At 38.9% G+C, this 16,341-nt stretch overlaps 1 protein-coding gene across 1 annotated transcript in view; it reads right to left on the bottom strand.

The window, feature by feature from the left end:
- The window catches only part of LOC137266190 (chitin synthase chs-2-like), a 29,183-nt gene extending 18,636 nt beyond the window's left edge, over positions 1 to 10,547 (bottom strand). The window contains exons 1-3 of the mRNA XM_067801696.1: positions 10,483 to 10,547; positions 9,130 to 9,240; positions 904 to 990 (exon numbers count right to left, since the gene is read on the bottom strand). Of these exons, the coding sequence (XP_067657797.1) occupies positions 904 to 990; positions 9,130 to 9,240; positions 10,483 to 10,547 (263 nt within the window). The remainder of the gene's footprint in view (positions 1 to 903; positions 991 to 9,129; positions 9,241 to 10,482) is intronic.
- Between the last annotated feature and the right edge of the window lie 5,794 nt (positions 10,548 to 16,341).

The following is a 16,341-nucleotide window of genomic DNA, read 5'->3' as shown; positions in this document are numbered from 1 at the left end:
TTTACCAAAAGAAAAACAACTGAAGCTATCATCATCAAACGATACCGACCCCGGTTTACGATGAGCTCATCAAACCACTCCTGCATCCAGTAATAACAATCCAATCTGTGTACCTCACTGGCTTACTTAGTTATCATCACATTGTTAACTTGTATTCATACTAGGCTCTGTGCACCACTGGCTTCTGTGTTTATCATCACTTGTTAATTAGTTTTCCGTTGTATATATATCGCCTGTTCTCTCCCTGTATCATTTATACTTGAAATCGATACAAGAACCTGTATAGAAACATCGTGTTCTAGTATTAAAACATCCTCGATATCTCCAGGGTATACGTTCCGATAAGTCTCCAGTATACCCTGGACGCATCTACGGCTCTTCCCGATAAATTTATTACCTCCCTTTGCTGGCTCCGCTTCTCACAGTAGCCAATCAGCTAGGCCGCCGTTATAACCGAGCTTGCCAGTGTCAACAAAGGTAGAGGCCGCAACTGCGAAGGTTTGCTCGCAGTGCAAATCAGATTTTAGGGAAATCATACAAACAAATTGACAGGTCCGAAACTTTAAAACAACATATGCAAGAATTCCTTCTACCTCTTCCAGATAGTATAATCGGTTAGGTAATTCAAAAAAACGAAAGTGAGTTCTGATTGGTTCGCTCAACTTCCCAGCGCAGACACCTGATTGGATCAAAAGACAGTCAAGGGAGATAATAAATGTATCTGGCAGAGCCGTAGATGCGTCAAGGGTATAGTGGAGACTTATCGGAACGTATAGCCTGGAGATATCGAGGATGGTATTAAAGAAGTTGTCATCCATATACACTTATTCTACAGTACATCTTCTGTACAACAAGATGCACGTAATGCTTTACAGTTTCCGTGTTCTCGAGTAGAGGCCTTACCCTGGTGGTAGCTGCTGGAGGGGAAGTCTTCCACGGTGGATCTGTCCAGGGATGTTGTTCCAGCTGTTGTTGGCGGAGACACCGCGTCTGTGTAACAGTTAAATACAGATGACACGGTGACTACGCGCTGGTCGTAGGAGGATAAAAATGATGCTGTCACAACACAATGCATTTCCAGGTACTGATACTAACACCTTCACAGCATAATACGTATTTCCAGGCACTGATACTAACACCTTCACAGCATAATACGTATTTCCAGGCACTGATACTAACAGCTTAACAGCATACTACGTATTTCCAGGCACTGATACTAACACCTTCACAGCATACTACGAATGTCCAGGCACTGATACGAACACCTTCACAACATACTGTTTAGCTATCTGTCTGAGATAATCAAGACAGACATGAACGCTGTTGACTTTGAACACGACGTACGTGTATTGTGGTAGCCGCCATAATTCGGAAGGGGAGAGCACTCTCGGTAAACAACTATTGTAACATATTTCCTTTTTTAAAGAAACAGAGAAGATGCAAATACACACACACACACACACACACACACACACACACATATATATATATATATGTATATATATATATATATATATATATATATATATATATATATATATAGGCATGCATTAAAGTTAGTCACCACATAAAAAGTCTTTGAGTTTCACTGGTTGCACTGAAAACGTCTGTTGAAAAAATAACGTTTATTAGATAAACGTTTTAAAGAAAATGTACTGATCAATTTAGAGTCATTTGATAACACGAGCCACTGAAGAAACACATTTACATTGCACCGGTTAGAGTTCAGTCATTTCACATATTCTTTCAGGTATGCTGGAGGTTTGGAGATTCTTCCACTTCTAGTTGACACAGTTTGTTGCGAGACTGGCTCGACTGGTGACTGGACTGGGGAGTTAGTTGATTTGGCTAGAGACATGGGTGAAGCTTGGGTGTGTGTCTCTCTAGCCACAGCTTTCACTGGAGATCTGGCCATTTCAGTTGGTACTGACTGATGTGAGTCAGAGCTAGCTGTGCTGACAGTCTTCTGTCTAGGAGAGCTGACTGGAGGTTCAGAGGTAACTTTCAGATGTCGGCGATTACGTCTGAAGATTTGTCCTTGATCAGTTTCTACTTCATAAGATCGAATGTTGAGCTCTCTTGGGGATTAAGGGGCTGCATGTGAACTCGAGTACCTTCTCGTAGGGGTGGTAACTCATGTGTTGCTTTGTTGTAATACTGGGCCTATTTTAACAACTTTTCCCTTTCTTGTCCAGACTGTTTGTAGGAGTGTTCGGTTTCAGGCGAGTGTTCTTCATTGGAAGAAGAGTCTTTGTCCATCTCCTGAAGAGACGCTGAGCAGGTGATGAATTGGTTGATTCTGTCGGAGTATTCCGATAATCCAGTAAGGCTAGATATGGGTCAGACTTAGCCTTGCAAGATTTCTTCATAGGACGCTTCGCTATCTTCACTGCCGATTCTGCTTTCCCATTAGACTGGGGATAACCTGGGGAGCTAGTCTTGTGCGCAAATTCATATTCACGAGCAAAATGTTCAAAGTCTGAGGAGTTAAAAGGTGGTCCATTGTCTGATATGACAACATCAGGTATGACATGGCGAGCCACGTGTCCTTTGAGTCTCCTGATAATTTCTCCTCCAGTTTTGTCAGTGATCAGGTCAATTTCAAAGAAGTCACTGAAATAGTCGACTGTGACTAAATAGTCCTTCTGGTTATATGTGAAAATGTCTGTCCCAAGCTTTGACCATGGTCGATCTGGTACCTCATGGGATACAAGTGGTTCCTTTGCCTGTTTTATCTCAAATGCAGACGCTTGAGACTTTTCGGAATCACACACCTGGATCCACGGAATATGATTCCATCCTGGATAGAGAGTTCATCCCGGAAATGAAAGTATGGAGCGGCCAGATTTGAAACTTCTTTGTTTGTTTGGCCATCCTGACTGAAGCATAGACTTGACAGCTTGTAATGTTTCATCCACTTCAGTTTCAGCCTGAATAGTTTGAAGTCTTTCTTCCTTGATTGGTAAGTATTCAACCATTCTAATTGATTGAACTTCCCTTTCAGCTTGTGAAACTTCCACTTGTAGAACTTCCATCTTGTGTTCATCTGGATGTTCAATTTGAGGTAAGTATGCGCGTGACAGCGTGTCAGCGAGATGCATGTCCTTGCCTCGTTTGTAGACAATTTTGTAGTCATAGTTTTGAAGAGAGAGAAGCATCCTCTGGAGTCTCTTGGGTGCTGCGAGGAGAGGCTTGTGCTGAATCTTCACAAGGGGTTTGTGATCACTTTCAACAGTAACCTTGCGCCCATATACATGCTGGTGGAATCTGGAGAAGCCATAAACTATGCTGAGCAATTCCTTCTCAATTTGGGCATAATTCTTCTCCGTCTGAGTGAGAGCTCACACTGTATGAGGGTTGCTCCAAGTCCTGTGCCTGAAGCATCACATTGCAGTGTAAGATCTGCTTCACTGTCATAGTATTTCAGTACTGGAGTCTGGGTGAGGGCTTCTTTGAGCTTGTTGAAGGCTTCATCGTGTTCATGGTTCCAATTCCATGCAGAGTCTTTCCTCGTGAGTTGACGTAGTGGTTCACACAAATCAGAGAGTCCTTTCAAGAATTTGGTGAGATAGCTGACCATGCCTTGTAGCCTTTGCATTCCTTGGACATCAGTTGGCTTTAGCATATCAATTATTGCTTGAAACTTGCGAGGATCCGGTTTCAGTCCATCTGAAGACAAGAGATGTCCTATGAAGGCAACTTCTTTTGTGCGAAGTACGAGTTTGTCTGGGTTGAGACGAATGTTCTTTGAGCGACACTGTTCCAACAACTTGGTGAGACGTTCGTCATGGTTGCATATAGCTTCCTCCATAGTATCGCCTTCCCCAATCATAAGTATGTCATCGGTGATCCGGAAAGTTCCTTCAAGACCATGGACTGCCTGATCTATTCGATACTGAAAGATCTCAGGAGCAGGTGAGATTCCAAACGGAAGTCGGAGCCAGCGGTACCGACCAAATGGAGTTCTAAACGTTGTCAAAAAAGCTAGAGTCCTCATCCAGGGCCACATGCCAGAAACCATGTTGCAGGTCACATTTAGAGAAAACCTAGTCAATCTGAAACCTTTTGAGAGAGCAATCCACTTCAAGATGAGTGAAGATTTTGTCTTTGTATTCTTCTACACTGTTAACAGATTCTACTAGATCCAACGTCATTACTTCTTCATCGGAAGTGTCACTGAGCTGTCTAACATGTTTAGACTTTCCTTTCGACGTAGGTTTGACTTTGCACTGTTTAGAGAAGTGAGACATCTTACCACAGTTGTGACATTTCTTGCCAAAAGCATCCCTGTCACGTGCATGTTTAGTACCACAGTACTTGCAGTCAAATCCCAGGGTTTCAGGTTTAGGTTTCCATGACTTCTGTTTTGTGGAACGTTCTTGAGCAAAGTGAATTTCTTTTTTTTCCACTCATGGCACGAAGTTGAGCAGATGTTGACTCAGATGGTCTAGTAACATCAACACACTTTTTTAGAGGCAGAAATGATTCATGGAAAGGTTTTCTTCGTACATTGTTGTCTCTAATGCCGCATACAATCTGGTTACGGATAAGTTCATCATGTAGATCTCGAAATTCACGTGTCTGAGCAAGAACTTGAATCTGGGTAGTATATGTGTCGACGTTCCCGTGTTCCTGTTGAGTGGGGTTGTTGAACATGTAACTTCATAAATTACGTTTGTCTTTCCAAGACAAGTGTTGTTCCATCAAATTGAGAATGCAGTCAATGTTATGTTTTGATTCAGCATCTGGAAATGGTAGACCATTGTAGATCTCAAGAGCATCAGAGCCCACACATGTAATAAAAGTTGCTACTCTACACTTGTGGTCCTGTTCTTGTGTTCTTGCTACAGTTTCAAACGAGTCCCATAATTGTCTCCATTTTTTCCAGTTACTACTGAGATTTCATCGAATTTCTAACTTGGAAGGCAATGGCACATTACTGTGGAAGACTGGCAAGCTTTGTGCATTTTGAGAGTTAGTTGGAGTGGAGCCACCTGATGCTGAAGCGAGTTCTTCAGTTTCTGACATATTGGAGAATTTACAGGTCGTGTCAACCAATAAAGATGTTGAAAACACTACCTTTTCTAACTTTGAGTTTTGTGTAGATTGAGTGTTTGCAGACGATACGTGTGTCAGACAATAAAGGCGTTGTGCACACAAAACATCCTCACAGAATATTCACGTTGAGAAGTTTTTAGAGACAAAATGGCGGGCGAGCATGAAAACCACTCGAGCGTCACTTCGAGACGTTGAGCGACTATTCCTTAGTATTCTGAGTTTAAAAGTTATTTTTAGCGATACCTCCGAGTTCTAGGACATGAGTTGAGACTTTTGACACCATTTTGAGTTATCTGTCTGAGATAATCAAGAAAGACATGAACGCTGTTGACTTTCAACACGACCTACCATTCATAACTACTCGTCTCTTTCCGTGACCTGCAAGAAGACTCGTACCCCTCTCGTACGCCATTATTGCCAAGAATCATGGCAAACCAATCAAATCGCGCGTAGTAAAACGCATTTCAAAACGTGAAAATGGTGGAACCGTTGAACTTTGAAACTTTGTAAATATGTTTCACTGTTGAAAGTTCTTAATCCATTAGCTCATACTAACACCTTTACACCATACTCTTTATTTCTAGATATCGATAATAACACCTTCACAGCATACAATGACTATGTATTTGTAGATATCGATAATAACACCTTCACAGCATACTATGACTATGTATTTCTAGATATCGATAATAGCACCTTCACAGCATACTATGACTATGTATTTGTAGATACCGATAATAACACCTTCACAGCATACAATGACTATGTATTTGTAGATATCGATAATAACACCTTCACAGCATACTATGACTATGTATTTGTAGATATCGATAATAGCACCTTCACAGCATACAATGACTATGTATTTCTAGATATCGATAATAACACCTTCACAGCATACTATGACTATGTATTTGTAGATATCGATAATAGCACCTTCACAGCATACAATGACTATGTATTTCTAGATATCGATAATAACACCTTCACAACATACAATGACTATGTATTTCTAGATATCGATAATAACACCTTCACAGCATACTATGACTATGTATTTGTAGATATCGATAATAACACCTTCACAACATACTATGACTATGTATTTCTAGATATCGATAATAACACCTTCACAGCATACAATGACTATGTATTTCTAGATATCGATAACAACACCTTCACAGCATACTATGACTATGTATTTGTAGATATCGATAATAACACCTTCACAACATACAATGACTATGTATTTCTAGATATCGATAATAACACCTTCACAACATGCTATGACTATGTATTTCTAGATATCGATAATAACACCTTCACAGCATACTATGACTATGTATTTCTAGATATCGATAATAACACCTTCACAACATACAATGACTATGTATTACTAGATATCGATAATAACACCTTCACAGCATACAATGACTATGTATTTCTAGATATCGATAATAACACCTTCACAGCATACAATGACTATGTATTTGTAGATATCGATAATAACACCTTCACAGCATACTATGTATACTAAACGCAAGTATGGCTTTCTGAATAGACGACAACCGAAATTATGTCTAATCGTTTATTTTAAAGAAAACACTGTCGATTTAACATCTGAAAATTGATTTTGACATTTAATTGCAATAAAATGAAACTGATCAAGGTCTGTCAATTGGCGATAGTCCCTGAACGCAGCGTGCATGGCCCCTAGAGCTTGCACACAGGCCATGCAACGTCGCCTCATTGAGGGACAAGAGTCTGAAAGTGTGCCTGAGGCATGTGGCTCCACTCAAACCCCAATCTCTGTAACAACTCAGCAAGTGTGAGTGGCTGTCTACCTGCATCAGTCGTAAGTCCAATTTCGTCCAAGAAGGTTCAGTGGGAGCCCTATCCTGGGAAAGAGCCGGCCATGGAAGAACGTTGATGTTGTTCTGTGTCGGATAATCCATCGACACTCTTGCTGTGTGAGGGCTGTTAACGCCGTTGACGTTGACGTTGACGTGTCAAAATTGGTTCCACATATCACCGTCGGCAGTGGATTCCAGCAGCCCGAAGACATGAACTGGCAGCTGGTACTGTTGCTGCTTGAGTTCGATTCCTTAAATGAGTGATCCGGATGAACCGATTTTGCACATGAGCTGGTTTTTTTTGTTTGTTTGTTTTTGTTTTTGTTTTTTTTTTTTAATACAAATCTTTATAGAGGATAATTCAGAGTGAAACTTATGCTTTCCTTCATTACCGTCGATGCACGTGCTAAAATTATGGTTTAGTAGCACTGTGGCTGTGTCGGTGCAGCAAAACCATAAGTTTAGCACGTCAAATTGCATGATATCATCTCTTCTGGGATCATTACGTCAGTTTACCATGAACGTTCCATACGTTCACGCTAACACTAATCACTGAAGAAAGAGTATCCAAACATTCCACAAGACAGCATACGGCATCTCCTTTCTTTTATTGGTCGCCGCTGCCAAGCGTTTATCAATGCTCATAGTGGTAACACCAGATACTAACATTTCACTGTAAACAAGGGGCTTAATAGCCTTCTAGATGTCCCTTTCTTTGCACTCCTCCTTCGTAGCAAACAGTGAACTGTGTCAGTATTTCAATGATAGTGTGTTAAACATTTTATTTTTATTTTTAGGAAAGAACTTCTGCACAAATTTCACAGAGTAGGTCTGGTGTGTTTTTTTTAAAATAATGATCAGCGTTTCATTGAGTATGTGATGTTTATTAGTTTGATTGCAGTCAGCGTTCGAAATAACCGCCGGCCTGGAGGCCCAGCGCCATTCTTATTGTGTCGGGCCGGCATTTTCAAATATGTGCAGGCCCTTTTTTCCTTCAGTAAATTATGTTACGATAGGGTATTCTGTGTAAATAGTATTATTGATTGAGTGATGGTTATTATTGGTCACATTTCGTTTCATAAATATTCAGTGCCATTAGTATTTTAGCGGTTGGCCTTTCAGGTAGTGCTGTAGAGTTGCCGCCCTTGACTAGTTGTGTTTACTTCCGGGAGAGTTCGCGACTGTTCAAGAATCAGTGACTGTGCATATAAAGGCTGGCTGTTGTGTTGGACGCGCACAGAGATAACTGGAGTACATCATTCGGCCTACCTCCTGCTTGCCGCTTCATCAACGCTTGACCTACATGACCACTGCCTGACCGCTCGTCGTATTACATGCAGTATAACTGTTTCTCACTCTAAAACCAAGACTTTGGTGAGTTGATATTATATTTGTGACCCATTACTTTAGATTTGAGCCAGTTCTATGGTACATGAAACCTCTATTGTGAATCTTTGTATCGTGCTTTTGTTTGTTCAATACATATTTCTGAATATTTTAGACTTGTCTGTGTTATATTTTGCTGGTTCTGAGGGGAATGTTATACCTTTTTGTGACGGCAAATGTTTAATCGTAACAATTATCTGTCAATTATTTTTCAACTGGAATTTCCCCTTTTTTATTTATTATCGTCAGGGAAACATCCACGGTCCATCATGTTACGATAACTTACAGTTCCACTTCCTGATCTTTCAGCTTAGGAATGTCAACACCAGACTAACAACAACAAGAAACTCCTCCGTGTGCCATAGTCTTCGCTTGATTTTCTAGAAATGGTGTGAAACTGTGTACAATGAAGTCTATTCGTTTTTACTGGTATGACTTTAATTAAATGGGCCTGCAGATTTCATTCAGGGCATGTAGTTTTTAAAGCCTGCAGGTAGCAGCAGGCCCCAATGGCCAGGTGATAAATTAAAGTATTGCAAACACTGATTGCAATTCATCGGTCTGCTTTTCAGCCAGACAGGTATGGTGAGAATTCGCATACAGACTGTGCAATATCAAGTACTACCCCACTAAATTTGAACATGCTTCCCACTACTCCCTGACGGTTTATACTGAAGTACTAAAGTCATTCTAAGGTGCTGTGAATCTGTGTTCTTAAGAACAACAAGAATTTTGTTTATTTTAGCCTTCGCCTGACATTGGACATTCACATGGCCATTCTTAAGCCTTGATATACAATGTTCCCCTTGGTCCTGGCTTGTGTCAACCTTACCTGTTGTACATGCCAGGGTGGTTTGTCATCTCGATTTCCTCTCCCCTAAAATACATGGCTAGATCCGGTTGTGAGGATGGAATACTCCTTAGACTGTCAATGATGGCAGGACTGCAATGGTGAAATAGTGAAAGGATGTGGTGGTAAATGATCGAATCAAGGTTCCTCAAAACAGTGGTTGACGACATGAGCAGTGGCTCCATGTGTTACAAGTAAAGATCTCGTGAAGATAGGTCATATAAGTATGATTATCAATCTAGTTTTCAAATTCAAGTATGTTGCGGTGTTTGAGACAACAAACACCTCACCTTTACATGTTATGTCAAAGATAAGTGTAGGTTTGTACGAACGTTACCTTCAGTGTACAATACATACCTGTAATGGTATGTATTACATGTCAAGTCTATGACATGTACCACATGTTAATGGGAAGTATGTGCATTAAGAAATAGTCCACAACGAACCAGTTCTACATTTCCACTTCCTGTGTTTGTAAGTAAATGAATGATTTTCCAATGTAACGTTCATATACATGAATAGAGGTTACGCCTGATTCTGCCATATAAAGGAGTGAGTGGGTGAGTTTAGTTTTACGCCGCACTCAGCAATATTCCAGCTATATAGCGGCGGTCTGTAAATAATCGAGTCTGGACCAGACCTCCAGTGATCAACAGTATGAACATCGATCTGCGATCTGGGAACCGAGGGCATGTGTCAACCAAGTCAGCGAGCCTGGCATATTCGCCTTTTATGGCAAGCATGGGTTGATGAAGGTTTATTCTACCCCGGGACCTTCACGGGTCCCATTTAAAGGATATTACAAGAAAGTACCTGCGTGACAAATGGATTTGAACCTCAAATTACATAAATGCATTTTAGTTGGAAAACGCTATGTTACTATGGTTAAAAGCACATGGCTTTACTTTTGTAAAACGAGTGTAGCGGAATAATCTTCTAAAATATTCATTTTTTCCCCCAATTACGTTCAAATATGAAATATATGTTAACCATAAACATACGTCAACAATATAGGGATGCAAAAGTCATTGTAAGTATTTATTGCCTATACAGAGATTAAAACTGAAGCCGAATCCCAGGAAACCTGAAGCCCTGTTCAAACATTCACATCAAACAACCAAATTTATTGATTCTTATTAGGCCCAAGCAAACATGGGTGTAGAGCAATTTAGAAAATAAGATCCTGAAACAAATATGTCAAAGAAAACATATTGAAGTCTATACTGTGACAAAAATCATTGCTCCACAATTTACATTATGACATCAAAAATATCAGAAACAAAACGATTTTACTACAGACTACTTCAGTGCGAGCAACTAATTTCTGACACCCACCTTGTTCCTCGTCGGCCTAGAGGGTTGCGCATGCCCATTTGCGGTGTAAGAAAGCCTCCAGACATTATCACGTTACTTCCTGAAATATTATTATCCAAGGGGTCAGAGTTCGCGATAACCGATAGCAAGCTAGATACGAACTTATCAAATATTACAATATGTCAAGAATTTCTGGCCATCCCAATAATGTTTTGTTAACAGTTTTACAACCGGGCCAACTCTTACATTATGCTTGCACGAAGTCCGTTGTTTCAGCGTTAGAACCTCAGTATTTTCCTTTTTTCCTATTTTTCCTTTAACGTTCATATGTTCATCAGATAATCGTGACGGATTTTTCCGTGGCTTAAAGACGTTTCGTGGCTACTCCTTGTCTCTACAAAAGGTCATAAACCATTTAACAAGAAAGAAAGGGAAAACCATTAACTGTATGTAGAAAATGTGAAAGCAGATTTACTCTTCCGGGGTTAATTGCGACGAGGTCATGCCACGGTTAATTTTATCTGGCATGGTCACATACTGACCCACGATAGTAGCAGAATAAGAGGTTTTTTGGCCTTATCATCGTGAGGGATTAGTTGTTGCTAATACGAGAAAGAATGCATGCATCCGCCTGTTCCTGGTTTCTCGAAGGTAAGATCGCTAATTAATGAACGTGTTGTCAAGCAAAGACATTATTATACAATTACAGTATTACATCCCATCCTACAGGGTACGGTTTACTGTAGTAAGGTAATACTTTATTCACTTCATTGCAGTCCTCACAGTCTCGACACCAGGAGCTGGTTGCACGTTAGAAAAAGCAAGGAAAATAGACAAAGATGATACGGATGTTTGCTGAGGTTGATTGTCGGATAAACATTGCTCCCCGAGTATCTTACAGTGATGACTTAATGTTCTCTGAGATTTTGATAAAGGAGATAAACACGGCAAACAAGACGTTCATTTCCTGCTACAGGAATAACACACAGTGAACATTAGCTGTAATGTCTGTTACACTACGCCTTCGGATATGAGGATACCCATGAAGAAGATATATGTAGAGGAAAGCCAGTTTGAAAGAATGTAACCTACAAAATACCTGTCGTTATTTATGTGTTCATATACATATAAGTATAGAGAATATACTGAACGATAGTAATTCATAACACACACAGGCACACTTGCGTGCACACACACACACGAGCACACGCACACGCACACGCACACGCACATGCACACACATATGGTGAAATCGTTGGTTTCGATGTATGCATAACAACACAAATAAGTGTTCAGTACTCAAGGTAATAATGTATGACATTGTATCAGTAACTTGAGTATTGCTACCACATATTCAATGTCCATACTATTTCTGTTTTTATCAGTGAGTGAGTGAGTTACATTTAAAGTCATTTCGGAGTTACCATTATAGCAACGTTAACTGTCTACCTGATTGATTTGACAAAACGAAACTGAGAAGTGTCACTATTGTTCACAGTTGCCAGTCAGTCGATTTCAAAGTGTTTTCATGTCAGCTTTATAAATAACATAATTATCAGTAGCCTCTCAAATATTTCTAGTTTTTCTCCCGTTGAAAATAACACTCTTTTGAAATTGAATCATATATGTTATCGTTTGTCATTAATATTACGTTACAATAATAGAAAGAAACAATCTTGAAACTACCATGGATGAAGCAGTTTCAGAGAATATATCTAAATCATGTTGTTGAATTGAAGAAAATACCTGAAATTTATTATATCATCGGAGTGAATCAGACATGACTTATCTTCCATAAAAGCACACAGCTAGCCCATGAAGATCCGGCACTACAAAAATGACTTGGTTTCCAGAAACCTGGAAACCATCCGTAATGTGGGTAATTGCGGAATCCAGTTGGTTTCCATTCCCTGAAACTCACTAACTGAGTTTCCAACTAGATTCCATTTTGGAAATGTGATTTTGGTATTTCTGTAAATGGAAACCAAAATGAAACTAAGTTCGGGGGTTTCTTGTTGGTTTCCATACCTGGAATTTGCAACTCTCAGATCTCACTAAATGGAAACCAACATAAAAGTAGAAAATGTAGTTTCATGTTGGTTTCCATTGCGCTGTTTTGAACTAAGTAACATAAATTGTTTACCATCCTGACATCCAGTTGGTATCCATTCAATAACACTGGGTAACCTAGTTTCCAAATAGCATCCATAATGGATACTCTAAGCTCCGGTGATGGAAACTGACACGAAGCTATGGTCATGTGTTGGTTTCCATTCCTGACTGAAACTTAGCTTTCACGAGGTGTTATAATTCAATCTGAATGTGCCTGGGGAAGGAATAGTAGATTCGTATCATTGCTTAGATGATACACGACAACAAAAGTAAATTGTTGACGCATCATTCTGTGGATATTACAATAATAAATGTGGCTTCAAACTGATGATACAAGAACAAACTATACACTTTTTTCTTCACATTCTTGTTTATTCGTAATGTAATGAAGCATCATATTCCAACTACCATGCACACAAACTTCACAATAACCGTACTAAACATGCAAATGGTGAAAGGACGAATGGCTATAAATGGCCTTTGCCCAGCTATGTGCGCGAGGCACACTTAGTTCCGTTTCTCTAGATTGGGATGAATGGGGCAAGTCCAGGTTCCGGTTGTCTGCTTTGTCAAATTGAGGATCAGACGCTTTCTTTACCTGAAAAGAAATAATAAAACAGTGATATCTATATACAAGAATAAAAGGTGAGGTGACTCTGCATAGAAACATTGCTCAAACTTTTATTATATATTAATTATAACTTATTGGATCATTGAGTTGTGTACGGACTTGTATTCCTTTCAGTAAAATATTGTATAAAAATAAATAAAATTAAAGCCACTTTAGCAATTGCAATAGTTCAGATATATATTAATAATTAAAAGGTAAATGATGCAATATATCTATAAAAAAAACAGGCTTTAGACTGCCAACTCCTGGGAATGTGAAAGAGTATAACCATTTAGGAAGATTAGTATAAGTCATTAAAACAATTGTCAGTTCGGTACTTACATGATGATATTTATGCAGAATATACGTGAATTATACATTAAACTGAGGCAGTGTATAAAGTTTAGCGTTAAAAGCATTTATAGTTGGCATACTTTGACACTGAGTTCAAATACTTGACAACTAATCAGTGTCAGGTCATTAGTGTGTCGGGGTTCGTGTGTCGGCTTCACTGGGGCAGTCCCCACTTAACAGGCTCCTATTATCAAAATTAGCTAGCTGTAAAAACAATAGAACTTACCTGAGTCAGGTGTTGACAGACAAAACCGGAAGTAATGAACCGGTAATCCATGGGCACGCGAACTCGTGACATTTTATAAAAGCAACAGTTTTATGTACTGAAGTGGTCGTTTTCAGTCTTTGTCTTAAAATCACATCCAAATTGGGCCAGAGAAGGATTTCGTGCCTGCCAATCGAAAAAGGATCAGGTATTTCTTATTACCCACAATGCCCCTACGCACAGTAGCCGCCATTTTGTCACTTGATCCCAAGTTCTTTTGAGACGACTATGTTGAAAGCAGTTCTCACCCGGTATGTCCAGTAAGTCGACAAGGAAGTCAACACAGTGCAGTATTCCTACGTTTGCCCGTGTTATCTGATTCAAGAGACTGGCAATGAGATTTACAATAGAAGCTTTGGAGATTCGGATACGTGTAAAAATTGTGAACAGCAGCAGTCGTCGATCGCAGCGGGAGAAAAGGAACATTCCACGATCTGGTCAGGTACAGTGTTATTTTCTTGAAATAAGCAATAGCACATGTTATTCGTAATGTTTAACGTAAATAAGTAACTACTACAATACATATGAAATTTTAGACTTGATGGACCTCGGTAAACAAATGCGTGTCGTATTCTTAGCAAGAGAGATGTATGGCTTCCTTCGCTCAGCACTCGGTTAATTCAAGAACTCAATATTTCTGTGATTTGGATCAGCTCACACACGATTAAAATGGTTCAATGTGTTAATGAATGAGAAATTATCTTTGCAAGAAAAAATAAAATCACAAATATCTCTAGTATATTATTGCTGATGTGCTTGTTACGACTCAAAATAACTTCAAACGTATTTATAAATACGAATATTTATTTAAGAAATCCTTTTCATATTGCTTTTGATATTTGCACGTTTGAAAACAATGTAGTCGGGGATAGTGTGTCATTTTGCATTTATGGGTTAGGGATTCTCTGACCAGATTTCAAAATTGAAATTTCACAATGTTTTCAAACTAATATTGAAGATTTTTGTATTATTGATTTATGAGATAATTGAGATTTGCCATCTGATGTAAGTAGTGTTATGCTTATAATATCAAGATTTAACGAACTCTGAATGAAGAAATGTGGATTGTGTTAGTCCCACAGAAAAGGTTACGAAGAGTTTTTGATATAAAGAATATATGGGTATACAATGATGGATTGCCAACCCAAAATAGTATATGAATTTGCTGACCTGGATTCTTTTCATCTAGCATATTCTACACTTTGCAAATTGATATTAATTCTTTTTATTCGACACTTTATTGCTATCAAGAGTGCAATATGGCAAGTTCCTGACTTTTTTTTAATCGATGCATTTCTACGTTTCCAGCATAAAGGAGGGCAGTGTTGGAAAAACTGAAGAAGGCAGCCAAGACCAACTCATTTTGACATACAAAAGGTATGTATAACCTGAACCGTCCAGTACATAATGTAAATACAGCATAACCAAATAATGTAAATCCTAGGAATCAGTAAAAATGCATGGCGCATGTCATTATTCTTGTAACCTCCAACTGGAAACATATTTCACTTATAGTTGTGCATCATGCACATGTCTCCTTTCAGAAGCTTTTTGATGGGTTTGGATGAAAAAGATGGATCACTTATGAAGGTGTGGGGAAAGCAGAGGCCCACGGCTTGTATGCAAAGAACCGCAAAAAGTTCAGAGTAAGTAAACATATTCTAGTCATTTTACATCTTACACGGATTAAAATTTTAAGGAAACCTTTAAAATATCAAGTTAATTTGGATTCTTTCTATGTACATTCAAGGAATTTCAAAATGAACTCTGTTTAAAATGTGCAATTTATCCTTTGAAAAATACCGCTTAAAAAGTTTTAAATATTATGCAGCACATTGTGCTCCAGCGTATGCTTGTGACCCCATATTCATAGCTTGTCTGCCTGAATGACTCCACATTATTGGTTAAGAAAACATGTCTTTTCACAATAACGGATAAATCGTAGTTCTACACTCGTAATGTGCATTGTAAGTAACATTCAGAAAATAAATTATGGCTTTCAAAGGCGAATTTCTTCATGTCTCTGCACTCTATCATATATCAATAAGCTGTTCTGCGATTGAAACTTTTGATGTCAAATGCTCAGTTTATACTTTTTGATCTCTTCGCTTATCGGACATGGGGTTCAGTGTATTTCACCTCAAGCAATGTTTGACAGTTTTCTTTTCTCTAGCCATGGATATCGTAGACGAATGCTTGTTTGTACTAATGGTTTGTTTTCTAAATTTCAGAAGCTGGAAAGCAGGAAGGCTGTGAAACGATTGACTGGCCGGAGGAGAAGAAGCACACAGTTCTTCCTCTCTTGGGGAAAGAGCTAACATTTTTCAAACTAGGAAGCCAAGTGATATGGGCTGGTCTACAGTGTGTTTAAGAAAAATATTCTGTACTCACTGCTAATTATTCCCTTGCTTTTGTTTCATTTACTAACTTGAATATTCCGAATATTATTTGTTTGCAAACATATTGTTGAATATAAATAAACTTTTAATGAATTTGTGTTTTATTCTGTTGTTTGTCATCCTGAAGCCTTTTACCATTA

This window comes from Haliotis asinina, chromosome 15, assembly GCF_037392515.1.
Source record: "Haliotis asinina isolate JCU_RB_2024 chromosome 15, JCU_Hal_asi_v2, whole genome shotgun sequence".
NCBI lineage: Eukaryota > Metazoa > Mollusca > Gastropoda > Lepetellida > Haliotidae > Haliotis > Haliotis asinina.
This window is presented reverse-complemented; position numbering and strand designations above follow the sequence as displayed.